The sequence below is a fragment of the Thermobia domestica genome, chromosome 3 (genome assembly GCF_964235325.1).
Source record: "Thermobia domestica chromosome 3, izTheDome1.hap1.1, whole genome shotgun sequence".
In the NCBI taxonomy this organism is placed as follows: Eukaryota; Metazoa; Arthropoda; class Insecta; order Zygentoma; family Lepismatidae; genus Thermobia; species Thermobia domestica.
Window position 1 is genome coordinate 157,972,835 of NC_137456.1, and position 18,801 is coordinate 157,991,635.

At 36.6% G+C, this 18,801-nt stretch overlaps 1 protein-coding gene across 8 annotated transcripts in view; it reads right to left on the reverse strand.

Annotated features, from left to right (window-relative positions):
• Nucleotides 1-1,509: 1,509 nt before the first annotated feature.
• Nucleotides 1,510-18,801, reverse strand: part of LOC145680831 (ATP-dependent RNA helicase A-like) — a 189,649-nt gene continuing 172,357 nt past the window's right edge. For all 8 annotated transcript variants that reach the window (XM_081751929.1, XM_081751927.1, XM_081751930.1 and 5 more), the window contains one exon: nucleotides 1,510-13,022. In XM_081751929.1, the coding sequence (XP_081608055.1) occupies nucleotides 12,007-13,022 (1,016 nt within the window). In that variant the 3' untranslated portion in view covers nucleotides 1,510-12,006. The remainder of the gene's footprint in view (nucleotides 13,023-18,801) is intronic.

Consider the following 18,801-nt stretch of genomic DNA (forward strand, 5'->3'; position numbering starts at 1 on the left):
AAACAAACATGTATATAAATATTATTTACATAGTTATTATTTTATAAATGGAACATCGTTCAGTAGTATTTATTCGGATATAAACTATAAAAATATAAAATATATATTTCTAATTATATTAAGATAAGATTTGATATACAGCTATATTGCAATTTTCGAGATTTATTACGTAACTGTGAATTGACGTAAGTGACTTATTACAAAAGTCTAACTGATACTGCAGATACTGAAATTTATGAAAGATAGTGGTTGCTCACAATCGAGGTATCTTACAGCCAACTTTCTTGGCACTAAATAATAATAAGATTAAATTTCTTGCACTTATATAAAAATTAAATCTAAATAAATTTTCTAGGTAAGATTACAGTAACAGAATATAATTTTAGAAAAGTAAGTCACGCAAATGTTTGTTTGTTAACATTTAGCGCTCCTTACCAGCATTAAGGTTATATGAGAATGGAGCTAAAGTTTAATCAGGTAATGCTTCAAATATTTTTAGATTCTCCCACCGGGAATTGATTCCGGGATCGCGTGTACCAATGGCGGACATGCTAGCCATTAGACCAGCGTGGTGGACTCATCAGACAAATGATATAGAAATATTTTAATTCGTAACACGTTAGTTTGGAAAAGTAATTTTGATTGGAATTTAGTATTATGTTTCATATTCTGTCCTGAAGCTAACGAGCACTAAATTCTCATTAGAAAACGAATACCGAATCACCTGCAATCAAGCAAGCATTCAAACCATTCGGGTTCACAGGATCTCACGATAAAAAACGAGACGCAGGTGGTTTAGTTTACGTCTAGTGCATCGTCAAGGTTATGAAGGGTGAAACTTATTAAAATGGAACACAAGTCAAGCAGGACTTGAACTTATGATCATGCGCATCGAAAACCCAGTCTGGTGGATTTTATTGGATAAAATTGGGTTTTGTTATGCAAAATACGGTTGTATCAAATTTTGCACGCACTTAAAGCCGTATTCCCACTAAAAATACCATTTAAGCATGTGGTTCATATTAACTTTGCTTTACTTTCCTAACTTAAGAAATAAAAATAAAAATCTCTGAACAAAGCAAGTTTTAATTAAAAATAATAATAATTGTGTAACAGTTTCGCCAAGACAGCATACAAGCATTCATGTTTTCTTGTACACATGAAACTATGGAATTCCTTTTTCGCACAAAGGGAATCCGTGAAACCACATCTGCGTTCGTGGGAGACATTTTGCACTATTGGCACTCGCTTATATTCCGATTTCTAGGAAGTGGACACTTTTGTAGAGTAACACTGAAGTGAGTAATTCTATATATTATAGATTGCGAAAAAAAATACCTTGTACATTCAAGATTCAAATCGCTGGGACAGCCGTCTTGACTGAAGATTCCTTTAGCTTATCTCAAAACATGCCAGGCAAATACTGGATAGGCGAGCGAAAAGTCAATGTCAGGAGCGAGAGATGAAGAAACGCGGCGTTATTAGGGACGTTTTATTTTTTTAAAGAAATTATTTTTTTTAAGTACTGAAATATTGGGAAAATATATATATATAATTTCCAGTTGCCAATTTCCTTTCTTACAATAGATTTTACGATTAAAATACTAGAGTCACATACTTTAGCAGATACAAAAAAATAATTCGGGAGTTTCCCGATCTCCTTTTTAATGAAACTATTTTTCGTTTTAGTGTGCATAATTATCCAAATCTAGTAATCTGAAAATCAATCGTAGATCTTTGGTGATTTTCCTTTTTAAGTGAAGCATTTGTAGTCGTTGATATAATTATGGTATTAAAAAAGAAAGAAAAAATGCGCATTTGTAATTATCATACGAGAAGATTTTGTGTCCTTCTTAATGGAACTCGTTTTTGTTTGTATGTGTATAACTATCAAATGTAGTTACGAAAAAATAAAGTTATTAGTAATTTCCTTTTTTTAGGTGACGCGTTTCTGACTTATAATTAACTGACACGTGTATTTGTATGTTATTATTTATTTGTATTAATACTCGAGTATGTACTGTGAAAACAAAGGAAAAATAGTCGCATTACTTTTTGTCCCAGCTGACAGTTAAACGTCATTACAGCGAGTTTGATCTGATCAAGAGCGAACAAAATTCGTTATGCATAATTCCCAAGCATTCTTTTTTAACGGTACTATGTTCTAGAAATCTCTTCTTGATAGATACATATTTTAAACCAATTCTGAAACTAAGCGTGTACTGAGAAACATGATTGAAGAAAGCATTATAACCACATTAAGGTTATCATCATTTCAGTCCAACTTTTGAGGGGTGAATTTTTTTGGGTTTTATTGTGTGCTTTACAAACACACACTTCTTTTCCCTGGGGAAAATTTCAACAACCCTGATCGAAAGTGAGTGCTCCAGCCACACGGCTACATAGGGAAGTCAGATACCAAATGTTAGAAAACAAGAATTTGAACGGAATGAATAAACGGTTAAAAATAATTAAAAATCATTTACGTGAGAATGAACTTTTGTGAATGATATAAACGCAATTGAAGAGTAATAAAAAGTGTAATGAGATCATCCATCCATTTCGAAAGTAAAAGTTTCAAGATTTCTTTTACGATTATGTAGCAATCAAAATTAAACATATTGATAGAAAACACACAAATTTAGTAATCTTATAGTTGCTGCCAAAACATAATTAAATTCAAATCAATTTTGCACGAGGTGCAGCAAGATGATCTGTTGGACATTATAAGGTGCTTAGTGATAACGAAATTGTGTAATAAGTCATGTTTATTTATGCAACATATTGGGGCACATGTGCCACTTAACAGGCATTAAGAAAAGTTTTGAAAACAAAGTCTTAGGTTTTGGAGAAGACTGGTGTCCATTTCTTCCCTGCCGAAGCTCCAATATTAATTTTCGCATGAAAACCATTTCCAGGCAAATGGTCGCTTTACGTTCATCCAATGTGCATAGTTTGTTACGTTCAACATAGCATTCCCACTAAAGATATCATAGACACTAATATTTAGAAACGGGTATGCCAACCAAGTATTGACAGTTTGTCTTATGTGCTTAATATTTTCTGGTGGTTGACCTTGGACGACCTACTGACTTCCGTTTTAGAGCTAAACCTGTTTCTCTATAGTCCAGTCAAATTACATCAGAAACGGGCCAAACCTAGACATTTTGAATAAAAAGATAGGACCTTCTGGAATTTGTTCGTGATATCTTCCTCATTAACCTCCAGAAAATAAAAAAAAAATTCAATGGTGGGTTTTCCGCCATTTTGAATAAATAGTCTGCCATCTTGGACTTCTCACATGCACTTAGTTTATGTCACATAACTTCTAAACTAATTAACGTACAAGAATGATTCTTTCTTTATTATACTTCTAATATTATAGGCAATGTAACAAGTTATCATCATTTTTCTACAAGTAACCATTTTTGCATGACTTTAGGATAAAGTGAAAAATTTCGATCTGTATTAGGGGACACATTCTTTTCATTACCTCATACAACTTAACAGAGTAGAAATATGAAAAAATGTGCTCGAATAAAAGTTGTTGGGAATTTCATAAGCTTTAAAACGATGTATATATTGTCACTATATACAATGTCAGAGATGCGCAATGAAACTTTAAACGTCATCGGATTGCGCACAATTTCTGTAGAAACATATGAATGAATCATTTAACATGAAGAAAAAGAGAGATTATTTAGTGATTTGAGACGGCTTTTTATTGAAATTTCCGGTAAGTATCAACAGGTTTGGAAGTCCGGCTAGTTAAATAAATAGTTCGTAAACAGTGGCATCGCCAAGGGATGCGCAAAAACCCTGAAAATAGACTTTCGCACTATCTTTTTGTAGGTAGGCCTGCGTGCCCATTGAAATTAGTGTTTGAGATAAACGTTTTAAAAAGATGAAATCTATTTAAATATATTTTACTGATGAGTTCCCGCAAAATAAAAATCCAGTTGCGGGTTTTCTTCGTTTTTGTATAAATAGCCCTGTCCAGTGCATTTACAACAAAAATCGATCAAACTTAATTTTATATATATATATATATATATATATATATATATATAAACCTGTTAGAATATGTTATATGTATTGATATTATACTAAAACAGTCCCAAAACTCTAGTTGTTGGTTTTCCATAATTTTTGCGACCAATTATATGAGCAATATGTATAGTTTATCACAAAACACTATGGTAAATAATGTATTGTGTTTGATGGTTATGATGGTGGACCTAGCGTAAAGATATAAAACACTAGACATGAACAAAGAAACCATGAATACGCGTAATTGTTAAGGATAACATCCACGCTGTTCGTTTATCTCAACAGGAATTTCTTTCTAACACAAAGAACAAATCCGAATTGATATTACTTCTGACGAAATATCTCGAGAAATCTGGTTGTACCGTACATCAATCACCTGGAGATGCAGACACATTAGTTATGTTAATCGCAACAAATCTTGCAAAATCTGGCTTATCGGTAATAGTGGGAGAAGATTCAATTATTTTGGTTCCGATGGTAGCACTCGCAACAGCTGAGACTTACATGTTTATTCCTGGCTCGAAGCCACAACATAAGATATACAGCAGTACCAAACTTCAGAGAGCATTGGGAGATATGGTGAACTGCATTTTATTTCTCCATGCCTTCACTGGTTGTGATACAACTTCTGCTCCACACAGTAAAGGGAAAAAAGTTACGTACAAAATACTAGGAAAAAATGAACTGCATCGAAAAATGGATGATTTCAACAATCCAAACATCATCTGCTGATGATGTGGCAGCTGCTGAAAAAAAAAAAAAAATGTTCTTAGCGTTATATAGATGTGCAGAGAAAGAAAATCTGAATTGTACACGATTCTGCATAAAAAGATTGTATCCAAACAACGCATTAGTGACACTTTCAACTTGGCAGTACTATCTCCAACAACAACTGCTGCAAATCAGTATAGTCTCCATGTGCTCTATCAAGTTTAGCAGTGGAAAAATCAAGAGATGACTGCAACTGAATGGGACTGGAGAATTTGTAGTGATTGCCTTCTTCCCGTGACATTTGAACAACCTGCTCCAGAAAATTTGTTAAGGTTTATAGCATGCAACTGCGAGGCGAACTGCGGAAACAATTGTGGGTGCAAAAGAAGAGAGCTAGATTATACATCATTTTATGCGCAGAGTACTGGGCACGGATGTGGTAATAGTACTACTTTAATTGAAGATGTAGATGAAGGAAGTGATGATGAAGCTGACCAAAACTAACTTCTTTGAGAAAGAAGTTAACGAAAACTGTGGGCATTCAACTGCAAAACGCAATCGAAAAAAGTAAGTCTCAAAGTACACTGGTCTATTTAGAACTTTTGTTTAAGTTCATTTATCATCGCAAGGTGCCATATACATTGATCAGCAGTTGAATTAGAGACAGTAGGACAGTTGCAGAAACCGCCTTACAGAGACTCCACCAGTGCATGTGAATGAAATGCATCGCGAAGGTACTGCTGCCGTGTACATCCTCTCAAGGTATCAGTGTCAGTGCAGTGTGTGATGGACAAGACGAAGGATCTTGAGTGCATTTGACCGTGGTCAAATCGTAGGGACCACACGATTGGGTGGCTCGATTTCGGAAGTGGCTGCGGTATTCGGATATTCAAAGGCAACTGTATTAAGGGTGTATCGTGAGTACCTGGCTTCCGGTAAAACCAAACCCACACGGGCAAACTACCGCGGTCAGGGGTGTGTCGACGACAGGGGTAGACGCCGTGTGGCCCGCATCGTAACAACCGATAGACAGCCCACAGTGCGTCAAATCGCGGAGAGGTTCAATGCAAGACAACAGCGCCGTGTCAGCAGCAGCAACAATTCGCAACCACCTGCTCGCCATGGGGTACAGAAGCTATCGACCCATGCGAGTATCCCTTCTAACAGCACAACACAGGAAACAACGTCTAGCATGGGCAAAGGAACACTGCCTCTGGACCGTGGAAATGTGGAAAAAGGTTGCCTGGACAGTTTTACATTGGTACATGCCGATGAACCGATAAAAGTGCATCGCCAACCGCAGGAGGAAATGGATCCATCGTGACAGCAGGGAACTCTGCAGGCCGGTAGAGATGGTATTCTGATCTGAGGAATGTTTACGTGGACTGAAATGGTTCCCCTAACACGTGTAACACAGTCCCTCACAGGTAAACGCTACCACCATATTCTGGACGACTACGTCATACCATTTGCTTGGCTGCTACATCCAGGTGGTGACCTCATCTTGCAGCAAGACAATGCGCCGGCCCACCGCTCTAGGATGGCAGCAAACTGGTTTGATGAGCACTCCTCTGATCTGGCAATACTTCCCTGGCAAGACGGTCATCAGACCTCAATCCGATCTAACACATTTGGGACGCCATAGAACGATGCCTTAGGCTGTGGACCCTCTTCCTACTAATCTGCAAGCTCTGTGGGAGACTTTGCAGCAGATATGGATTGAGATTCCACAACAACACTTCAGGCGCCTCGTGGAGTCCATTCCACGGCGGGTAGCTGCGGTTATCAAAGCGAAAGGTGGTGTTCACGCTATTACGTAGGTATCTATAATTCAACTAGTAATCACTGTATATTGTCTTCATTTTTATAACTTCAATACTTTTAAGTTTTAGCAGTTTAATAGATGCGCAGAAAAATCTAGCAAAAATACAATTATAAAAGCCGGTAGGTATATTTTCCATCATTTTTAATAATTAATCCCTTGTTTAAATCACTACTTTTATTTGTTCCTAAATTTATATTTTCGAGCGCTAATAGATAAAACTTTAAGGTACACTGAACTTTTGGTAACGCGCAGGCACGTAGCCAAGGGGGAAGTCCGTACCTCCCTTCGAAACCAGAAATGACACATAGGCCTACATAAAGAAAGATAGTGCGGAAGTCTATTTTCAGGGTTCTTACGCACCCCCTGGCGACGCCACTGTTTACAAACTATTTATTAAACTAGCCGGACTTCCCAACTTGTTGATACTTACCGGAAATTGCAATAAAAAGCCATCTCAAATCACTAAATATATTTTTCTTCATGTTAAGTGATTCATTCATATGTTTCTACAGAAATTGTGCGCAGTCCGATGATTTTTGCGCATCTCTGACACTGTATATAGTGACAACATATACAGCGTTTTAAAGCTTATGAAATTTCCACTTTTATTCGAGCACTTTTTTCATATTTCTAATCTGTTAAATTGTATGAGGTAATGAAAAGAATGTGTTCCCCAATACAGATCCAAATTTTTCACTTTATCCTAAAGTCATGCAAAAATGGTTGCTCGTAGAAAAGTGATAATAACTTGTTACATTGCCTATAATATTAGAAGTATAATAAAGAAAGAATCATCCTTGTACGTTAATTAGTTTAGAAGTTATGTGACATAAACTAAGTGCATGTGAGAAATCCAAGATGGCAGACTATTTATTCAAAATGGCGGAAAACCCACCATTGGATTTTTTTTTTTATTATTATTATTTTCTGGAGGTTAATGAGGAAGAGATCACGAACAAATTCCAGAAGATTCCATCTTTTTATTCTAAATGTCTACCTCAAACCCCATTTTGACTGCATTACTGAAGCTTTTCACCAATAACAAAATTGTGATACGGGATGGAATATGTCTTCTTCGGCCTACACTGATGTGTTGGTGGAATTGACGCTAAGTCGCAATGCAAGACTCACCACTTTTCACAACAAATGCACGATGCTCACACAACCACAGCTCGATGGCTAGTGAACTGGGATTGCATGCGCCAAGCGATACTCCTTCTCCCTATTACACTTACTCGCATTGCTAGGCATCAATGAAAACCAGCAGACCATTATGCAACATGACAAGGAATATATAACTATTTGGATGAAGTCATCTCCAAAAGTTAGACTTTTTCAAGATTTTTGTAAAATGGGTGTTAAATGAGAAATGTATCCTAATATGTTGAATAAATAAACATGTACAATATTGTGTAATAAGTGTATTATTATTAATTAAAATCATCAGATTTTTTTTTTTTCTTTTTTGCCGCAGTGTGTATGAAATTTAAGAATGAAAAGATTACGTGAAAGAAAGAAGGAGCTACCTTGTATACAATTTCTCTGGCTTGAAAAGACATACACGAGGGGGAAATGGGCTGAGCATAACCGGATCGGAAAAATTAGCAAATCATATATTACGACTCACGTATGTATCCTGCTGCGCACTCAGAAGGTAAAAAATGGAAACAAAAACTTACTTATGGCGTGTCATCGAGATAGGCAACGCATTTTCCCGGATCAGTCCCACGTAGTATAAGTATAATCACGCTTTCAACGGAAAACAAAGATGCTGTAGAGTAATTCTTAAACTACGAGTAGCAATTGACTTTAACTATAGTAATAAAATGTGACTCATACAAAGGCCCCGAGATATATGAATTTCATATGTAAAATAAAGTTACTTTCATTTTGAATTATAACTATTCATTACAAGCATATTTTATCAATATTTCACTTCAACACTGAATCCGTCATCCGAGTCTTGCTACGCAAGAAAAGGAAAATTATTTTTATGAGTAGTTTCTGGATGAAGTAAAAGGAATTTATGATTCTTCACTTTCGAGAAATGATGGGGGATCGGGGGGTGGGGGGTGGGGAGAAAAAGAAAAAAGTGTGATTGGAGAAAACTGAATTTAAGGTACCGTCAGTTTTTTTTTTTTTTTTTTCATCCTCCTATCCTCAAACATCAGTGAAGTTTATTAGAGGGTAAAACTGCGATCATCTCGAAAACAGCGCTAACGAATTCGTTTATATTTCAGCAATCAATATTTTATTACAACCCAGTATTACTGTAAAATAATTTCTCTATGAAAAATCCGAAAGTAGTAATTTAGACTTGGATTCTTTCTTCGAAAAGATTTTCTCAAAAAAACAGTCCGAGTGATTTTGTTCGTATTTCATAAATAAATATACTATAACACGGCATAAGTTAATTATTTTGAAATGCCCACAAAAAGTAATTTACTGTTCCAAGTATATGAAAATGAAATGAAATCTTTGAGTTTTAAGTCTTACTGTTATGTCGAGTAGGCTAAAGGAGACGGTGATGATGAGAAATAAATGAAATGGAATGAAGAAAGTGGAAGGAAACGGGATAACTCCGAGGGAACCCACGCACACGGTGTTTGTCCACCACAAATTTCACTTGGCGGGAGCAGGGTTTGAACCCGAGACCCCATGTACCAGAGGTGAACGTTCTACCACTGAGCCACCGCGGCCCTGTTCCGAGTATATGGACACAGGGTTGTCCAAGCATAGGAGTGGTCTATGGTACAACCCACGTTGTCTGATTGGAGAGCACCGACCTCGACAGTGGGTGGCTGTTCTGGGTATTGTAGTAGTTAACACGCCGTCACGGCATGCTGGAGGTCCCAGGTTCGAGTCCCGGTCCAGTTACCTTTTTCGCTCTTTGTGCGTTATAGAATTCACATCTATAGAGGATCTGCTGTGTTAAAAAAAATCGTCTGTTTCCTCTTTTATTGATACCTATCTAAATAAATGGTTTGGGATAAACCTAAAATCAGCTGGTTTATCCCAAACCATTGCATCTCTATTTGAAACGAAAAACAATCACAGGTGAACACGTTTGTTCAGTGTACCGTTCTTATCCAAGTGAAAGAGACCTGTATTGTTTAATTACCTGTATCATAAAAAACAAAATAATTAACAGTGATAAGTGTTTCATTTACCTTAATGCTAATAAAGCTAAGTATGTATGATTTCGGTATTTTTTGCTTTTCCTTGTTCAACAGAACTGGGTTACAAGCACCTCTAGTCTACATTCCATAATTCAATACGAAGTTCGACAGTAACCTAATAATAATACAAGGAGTGAAGAAAAAAGCAAAAAGGAGAGAGAGATATATCGTATTGGAATTTAATTCATAAACGGAAGCAAATGCATTAAATTGTATTGAAGCACCATCCTTCCCCTGCATGAAGTCTCGCCCAACTGCGGCAGTTTCAAGTAAGATGTCATTCCGTGAACACGTATAACTGCGATGTGTCGGAAAACGGATAGTTTGAAAGTTCAACAATGGACTGACATTATCTTCCTTGTGAAACTAAAAAGTCGCCAACTGAAACATTCCGAATGCTCACCGACGCAAACGGTGATGTCGAGAATACAAGTCTTTCAGTAGCATAAACGCTTCTCGAAGGAGAAGCACATGTTGTAGACAATGATCGTTCAAGCAGGCAGCAATCTTGCTGACACAAACATAACAGAGTACTCAAGGTGATCACAAATGACTGAAGATTGAGTGTGCGGACAATGACTAAATGAATTAGATAGGAAATTTGTTCGGTAAATTACCAGAATTAAATATGAACAAAATCTGTGCCATGGTTATGTCGAAAATTATCTCTCAGAAACAAAGAGAGTGCCGTCAAGAACTGTGTGCAAACATTTTACAGCGCATCTAAAATGAACCAAACTTGTTGGTTCTTTCTTGGCCAGACGCGAGTTTCAGCTATTGGCACTATACAATATTCAATTCAATTTTGTGTACTACTACTATATGAATGAATATGACTGATATTACGTGATGGATGTCGATCAATGTAACCACCTTCGACAATCTATGGATTTTTACCTACGACCAGAAGAGTGGAAATGTTCCGGATCTCCTTGAAGAAAGCCACGCTCACAATTGAAGGCAATTCTGCTTATGCTCTTTAACATTCATCAAATTGTAATGTTTGTGAGCGGGTTCCTACTGAGAAAATCAGCACTACATTGAGGTTTTGACCAGACATCGCGAAAAAGTAAGGTGAATGAGGCCTCAATTATGCAGAGATGAATAGATTCTGACGGACAGCGCACCGACACAGGGTTGTGTTTGATTCGCAATTTTTGGCGCGTAAAAATATTACTGTCATTGAACATCCGCATATTCATTGTCTGGCACCGTGTGACTTTTTCTTTCCCAAGACTTAAGTCTGGCCTCAAAGGAACACGCCTGGCCTCGGTTGAAAAAGTCAACGCGAAAACGACAGACGTCCTACTTGAACTCACAGCAAAGAACTTCCAGTATTATTACCAACAATGCCAGCAACCAATGCAGGAGTGTGTGAATGCCATAGAGGACTAATTCGAAGGCAAGGCCACACTAGGCAGTAACGTGGTAAGTACGAGAACTTCTAAGTGCAGTGATTAGATGTATTTGCGAGTAAGTTCTATTAAAAAACAGTAGCGAGAACTACCGAAGTTGTAGATATAATTTCGTTAGACGTAATTAAGGTAAGCGCGAAACTTATTAATTATTACAAATATGAGTCAATTTTTCTCTGTGATTAACGTGAACTACAGCTAGAATGATGAAATACAGAGATAATATCTTCCAAGAAGATAAAAAGTGAGTTACGTATATGACATGCATATACTGAGGTTATAATAGGGGGGAAAACGATGCAAATTTCACTTACACAGTTATTATTCATTATAATATCTTAGGTTGTATTACTATGATCTGGGCCGAACTTAGGGATATTAGCACTCTGACACAGACCTCACCTGCTATCCTATTGTTTTACGTGAAACCCTTTTAATTATTCTTCTACACCACTCATGGGGCAGAGGAAAACTGACTAGTTTTTATACTTCTACAGTAAGAAGAAAAGCCTACTTTAGTGGATACAATCAATCCCCTTACTAATGGCAGTTCATTTGTATGTTAGCCGGTTTGTACAACCATTAGAAAGATATTTCTTTGTAAATGGTACTTCACTGTTCTAAATGATTAAATGCTTATTCTAAATATCACTTATTCATGTTTTTACGTCATTACATTTTCCTTTTTATATTTCTTATTTCATACATCTCCAAGAAACAGAATTTGATGTTCATTTCTTGCTCGAGTCTCAAAACATAGGAATATAAAAGCGAAAGAAAGTGGAGATGAGCTTATATCATTTCATTACATATTTAGCCCACGAACCTACTCTGACTTCATTTTATCTAGTTTTACATCAACATCACTTATTTCTCTCTTAGCTAGGCGTGGGTCTCGCTTATTAGCACTATATATTCGATTTTGTATATTACCAGGCGAAGGAATATGACCAATGTTAAGTGATGGATGTCGGTCAATATAAAACTTATGTTCACTATCACCAAATGATATATCGTTTTTCGGAAGTTGAACTTGATTTTTGTTCAATGGTAGTTCATTTCCTTTGTGGAGTCGATGTGCAACATTGCCAAATGTCATTCTATCGTCTCTCGTGAACTGATATGGATTGTTATTGTTTCTTTGAAGTTGATTCTCGCCACTACTAAGTAATCTAGGTTCTTTCGAATACTGATATTGATAACTATCTCCGAATGTCCCTGCAACATTTCTGGGTAACTCATGTTCGCTGCTTCCATATGACTTATTGTCTTTCGAGAATTGAAACTGATTCCCATCCACTGATCGCGTGCCACTTCTGGGCAACTGATCACTAACAAATGAGCCATGAGCTAAGAACTGACGTCGGTCACCAGAAAACGAATAACTTTGTTTTTTGTTAGAAAATTGACTGTATTCATAACTAGTTAACCGATCCGATCCAAAGAATGGATTTTGAGTACCATAAACTGTTCGATTCTCTGCACTAACATAAGATTTCTCCTCCTCACAACTATATTCCAACTTTGATACACTTTCAACTGGCAGATTCCGATTACTATACGTTTCTTCGTAACTAACTACTTGGCTTTGTGCTATATTACAAGCTACTGATTCCTCTTCATTTTGACCGGTAAACAGAGCTCTCCCAGCTCTGTAGCCAAAAGGATCACGCGTCTTGCTCCGGAATGAATGTTGTGACCCATTCCAGAACGTCTGTTGCTCTCCAAAGATAGGTTTTCCTTCAATGTACTCACGACTTCTTTCACTTGGAGAACTTGCTGGAGATTTAGATTCCTTTGCATGACTTCCTGAATAAGATGAAAACGAATCATTTCCAAATCCTATGAAAAGAAAAAGACAGGATAAGTACAAATTGAGATTAGTATTATTAAATATATAGTTTTATTATTATTAAAATATAAGAAAAAATAATGGATCTTTTTTCCTTAAAGATCCTTATTTTTCTTTTTTTTTCTTTTCTTTTTTTTAAGGATACGCAACTAATTACACTCAGGTACAGTCACGAAAGAAAGTATTCTTCAGTTGAAAAAAAATTTCTTTTCCTAATAACTCAAGAATAAATTAATCTATTAGAGTACCGATTTTGGCTAGTTATCAAGTTATAACTATTTTAAGCATAACGATAAGAAGATCCAGATTAATTCATTTGTTCCCGAGTTATTGGGAAATAGAAAATTTGTCAATTGAAAAATACTTTCTTTTCCGTGTGTATAAGGCGGGGCTAAGTCAATTTAACACCACGTTTCCGGCTTCACGTTTAAAATATTATCATTTGAAGAAAACTTCGTATTTTTAGCAGCTTTTGAGAGAGATCCAATTTTGAAGTGTGTGTGTATATATATATATATGTAAGAAGAAAATGACATAAAGAAAATTAAAATCGGTTAACATCTTCCGTTCGCGCATGGCACTTATTTTATTTTATTTTTTGAAAATGTCAAAAATCGCTTTTTTTTTGTAAGTTACTTCAAACTTTTAACATAGAGACGCTCTACCTTTTTTTAACCCTGCGTTAGGTGCGTACGTTTGGGTTGCGCCATTAGGCGCGTGGGTAACAGGTGTCACCCACCTATTAAAATGTAACTAGAGTAAGTAAAATCATCTTTAAATGACGATTCTTTCATCTATTTGATAAAATGTTAATCACAGGTTATAGTTTTGGTTGCACACAGCGTTGTACTGAATACAACAGACTGTTGTTTCATGACTACTAGACTGATTTCAAGCATGTTACACAAATGTCTTTGAGATGTCCTCCACTCATCCATCTCTTACATATCAAGCACCTCTGCCTTTTAGTTTTGGCTCTCCCTCTTCCACAAGTGTGTCAACATCCTCTGGAGCATATGGCTTCTTAACATTGAGCATTTCTTCTTCCTCAACATCAAGTAACAGTCACAGTCGCCTCTCTTCCTAATTTCAAGTGTAATTTGGGGAATACAGCATATTCGTTGTATCTGAGATTTAATCATTTCCCAGCCAATATCTCAAATTAAAAAAAAAAAAAAATACTTCGTGACAACTGAGGTGAACTGGTATTGAATTTCAGGATACAAAGTGGATTAGTGCATATTAGTGCATATTTTTAGATCAAAATATTACACCATGGACCATCTTGTTCCGACTCAGTGTTATGGTCACTTGCACTCACGTGATAAATTTCATAATCACTTTCATCAGAACACACCATAAACTCCTCCTCTTCCTCCTCAAGCCACTGTAGAACGACATTCTTATATTTTGTCATCTCTGTCTTCCGGCGTTTTGACATGTTACTTGTTACGTATATAGGCGCGTGGTTGACAATTGTCACCCAAACACGCTGCTGCAGAGAGAACTTATTTCTTACAAACTGTACACGGTAAACAGAAGTGTACTACTGCCGCCATAACAAACAACAACAACTAACGTTCAACTACTGAAAGGCGCGACTCCGAATACCAACGCACAGTGTTGCAAATTTGAGATAAATATCACTGGGTGACACCTTCACCCACGCGCCTAATCTAGGGTTAAAGTTTAAAGAACCTAAATAAGTTAAATTCTGATCAATAATGTTACATTTTCCGTTCGCGCAAGGTTTGAGAATAAACAGAAATTTATCAATATTTCTTAATTTTCATTGTGAAATTCTTCGTTAATTTGGCTAGTAAAAAAAGAAGCAGAACTAATTTGACATTTATTGAACTGATTTGATCTGGATTTAATTATATGCGGATTGAATCATACTGGATTGAATCTATTGACAAAACAGTTACAAAGCATAAATATTTGAAGGCCCAGCGGAAACCTCGCAATCTTCAGCGAGCACTGAGTAGAGAAGAGGTTTCTAAATTGAGAGGGTCCTCAGAAATTGATCAATACAGACATAGTTCTACCTCTCAGGTTTCATAGTATGAGGAAGATGAACACAAACCAAGAACATCGACTGGAAGGCCACAATGACAGAAGAGAATTCAACTTACAAGTAAGGGACCATATGGTTGTCGCGCAAATCAGATGCAGACATACGCCATCTGATTGGGCATGGAAAGATATGGAGAACACAGAAACTTAAGATGCTAAGGGCCATAGGGAGCGGAGCGAGGAAGTAGGAAACATTGAATGTCGGCAAAATTGAAGAAAGTCAGGAATGACGGGAAAAGTGTAATTTCTTGCAAACAGGGAAAGAAAGTCAACCAAAAGAACGAAACTAAACATAACAAGAGCATCAAGGACGAAGAAAGATCATAATCAGGATTGCCATCCGGACCGCAGTGTTGCCAGCGCTGCTTAACATTGATATGGAAGGTATAGCACAGTATAGCAATTCATGCACAAGGAAAAATATTAGTAACACAAAAGACAACTGAAAAGACTCTGTACACGTGCGTAAAAAGGTTTAACGATAGTCGCGAGTGAATAATGTACATGAGGGAGGACAAATATAGACATGAAAGTGAAGGGGGTACACATGATAACACAGAAACGAGAGTGTTTGGGAGCATCGTTCCATGATGATGATGATGGTCGCTGAATTCCCCAATGTGAAAGCATATGCAAGAAGAGCAGCGAATCTGACCAAACGGGATTTACAAATCTTCTTGGAAGAAGTTTTGTGGCCGGACCTTCAGCGTAAGGATCGTGTTTTGCTTTTGGTTGACTCCTGGACTCCAAACAAGGATGACACTCTTTACAACATGACAGTTCCCGACGGTGTTCAGTTCTACAAAATGCTGATTCCTCCGAAATGTACAGGCCTTATACAACCTGCTGATATGTTCTTCTTTCGTCCATTCAAAAACATGGTGAACTTCATCACAGATACGTTAGTGCTCTCCAGTATTAATGTGTGGCAACGTGAGAACTTTCTCCGCCTTCAGTCATTTGTTCATTACCAGTTTTCCTCTAGGCGATTCCAAAAGATGATACGCTTTGCGTTTTTCAAATGTGGCTACTCCAATGAACATCCTGGACAGTTTGAAACACCTTCTGCATATTGATTTGAAAAAGGACTCATAGAGGAATGCTGCAGAGACGCGTGTGACCAGCTTTCTTTCATCCGCTGTGCTCACTGCGAGAAATGTTTGTGTGTTGACCACGCATTCATTCGTGATCTTCACGTCAACTGCAATTAAACTACAAATGGTGCGTACTGTTCTCTACTTTCCTCCTTTTGTATTCACGCGGGTGCAATATTCACCCACGACTACGTTAAACCTTTTTACGCACGTGTACAGAGTCTTTTCAATTGTCTTTTGTGTTACTAATATTTTTCCTTGTGCATGAATTGCTATACTGTGCTATATCATCCATATCAATGTTATGCAGCGTTGGCAACACCGCGGTGCGGATGGCAACCCTGATTATGATCTTTCTTCGTTCATGATGCCCTTGTTATGTTTAGTTTCGTTTTTTGGTTGACTTTCTTTCCCTGTTTGCTCGAAATTAATTTTTCCCATCATTCCTGACTTTCTTCAATTTTGCCGACATTCAATGTTTCCTCTTTCCTCGCTCCGCTCCCTATGGCTAGAGATGCAAGGGCTCGGAAAAAAACCGGCTTTTTTGGAAAAAAAACTCGGTTTTTTCTGCTTCGCTTTTTTGCTTGGGAAATTTTGGGCTTTTTTGAAAATTCTGCTTTAAATTGATAAACCAGATTTTGTTTCGCTTCTCTACAACACAAAAAGTCATTTAATTAGTGGTTGATGCCGATAATAATATAAAACCTCGAAAATAAACCATGAATTTCGAAAAGATATTTCAAACAGTTTTACTTCTCAACATATTTACATTATGAATTCCAAAGGATTGACCAATGTATATAATAAGATTTTTTTTAACCTCCTACATACAAAAGTAAGCAGGGTTGGCAAGAGCCATGGTTGTTTTTGAAAATGCCAAAAACCCGTTTTTTGGTGGGAGTTTAAACTAGGCTTTTTTGGTTTAAACAGGTTTTTTTGGGTTTAGATATTTTGTTTTATGTATTTATATTACATATTGACAGAAATAAGTTTGTTTCGCCTTGGTGTTATTATGCAACAACGGGGTTATGCTGGAAGAGGTCACATAAGCTTAAAGAAGTCCGGTTAGTAAATTTCTTAAATTGAGAAACTCCCGCCCTAGCCATCGGGAAAATCCCGTCAGTACTCTAAATGTAAAACAATAACGGGAAAATCCTGTTATTGCTTTGCATGTAAAATTTAAAGGTCAACGTATCATAATCAGTACGCTAAAACTGAGGTATTAAATTACAAATTTAGTGCGTACATATCATTGAAAGTACAATCCAAGCTAATGTTGGAAGCTACGTAGGCAATCGATAAATTTTGTCAATTTATATCAGTATATTTAAGCAACCTTGGCTTCTTTATAAAACAACAGGCATTCAGGCATGCAAAATATACAATTTAGTTTCGTTTCGTATGTTCAGGCTTAACATCCTTACGTAATACCGAGGTTATCAAGGAGAAGACTTTCGCTTAAAGTGACATCCGAACCACTACTTTGTTTACGCATGAAAGAAGGGTTGTGGTTCGACCGAGAATTGAACATGGGACACCTTGATTAAAAGGTGAAAGGGAAATAAAATTAATGCAGATGGTTTGATGTATGGAAACGTCACCATGAAGTTCACATGATTCGCATTTTTCGTACTTTTTTATTTTTTTTTCGGTTTAAACCAGTTGTTTATTTAAAAAAAAGAAAAACAGCTGGTGTAAACCAGCCAACCCTAAAAGTAAATACTTCTTTTAAAAAAATACTCAAATAAGTAGCAAAATTCTATGTAGTATTTTTACTTCAAAATATTCCATACCCTCTTTTTGTTACAAAATAAAATTAAAATAAAACATAAGAAAAATACTTAGATTTATATGATACACTTAAAGGCTGCACACCTAGAGCTTTTGGTTTTGTATATTCTTGAAATTCTACAGTTTTATATAAGCACCATCACGGTTTATTCAGTCCTCAAGTTTTCTGTATTTTTAACAAGAGGGATTGAACATGAAGGGTGTGAGATAAGAACATGGTAACCCATAATTTTACTATTTTAAGAAATTAGAAATTTTCTGCTGCACAATCCATTTTGAAAGTCGGAAAGCTGATTTTTCACATAAGTCTATACATGAGGGATTAAACGAAGCGGTATGCGTTGCTGCCTATCTGATGCTGCGTAACTCAGCAATTGAAAATTTGTTATAGTTACCATGTTCTTGGCTCACACCCTTCATATCATTATGGAACTCTCCCCACCCCACCAACACACACAAAAAAAAAAAAGGACTACGGAATATATTTAAGTTAAGATAAATACAACTGCACAACAAACATGATTGACTGGAGCTTTTGCGCTTCTATCGAGAAGTCCGGAATTCAACTCAGCATTCGACCATTCTGACAAAACTTTTCTTCATTCCATCTATGAAGTAGAAATAGTGCGTGTACTGTGAGTTGGCTGACTTCATTTCTTATTGTTTTTAAATCGTTATTATTACTAATTACCAGCAGTGACGGTTTTGCGAGGGTTAGCGGGGGCGGTCTTTCGGACTGAAGCCTGTTCCCCAAAATTACGGAATGTCTAAAACAAACGAAATATCTATTAGTTATGCCTTTACTCAT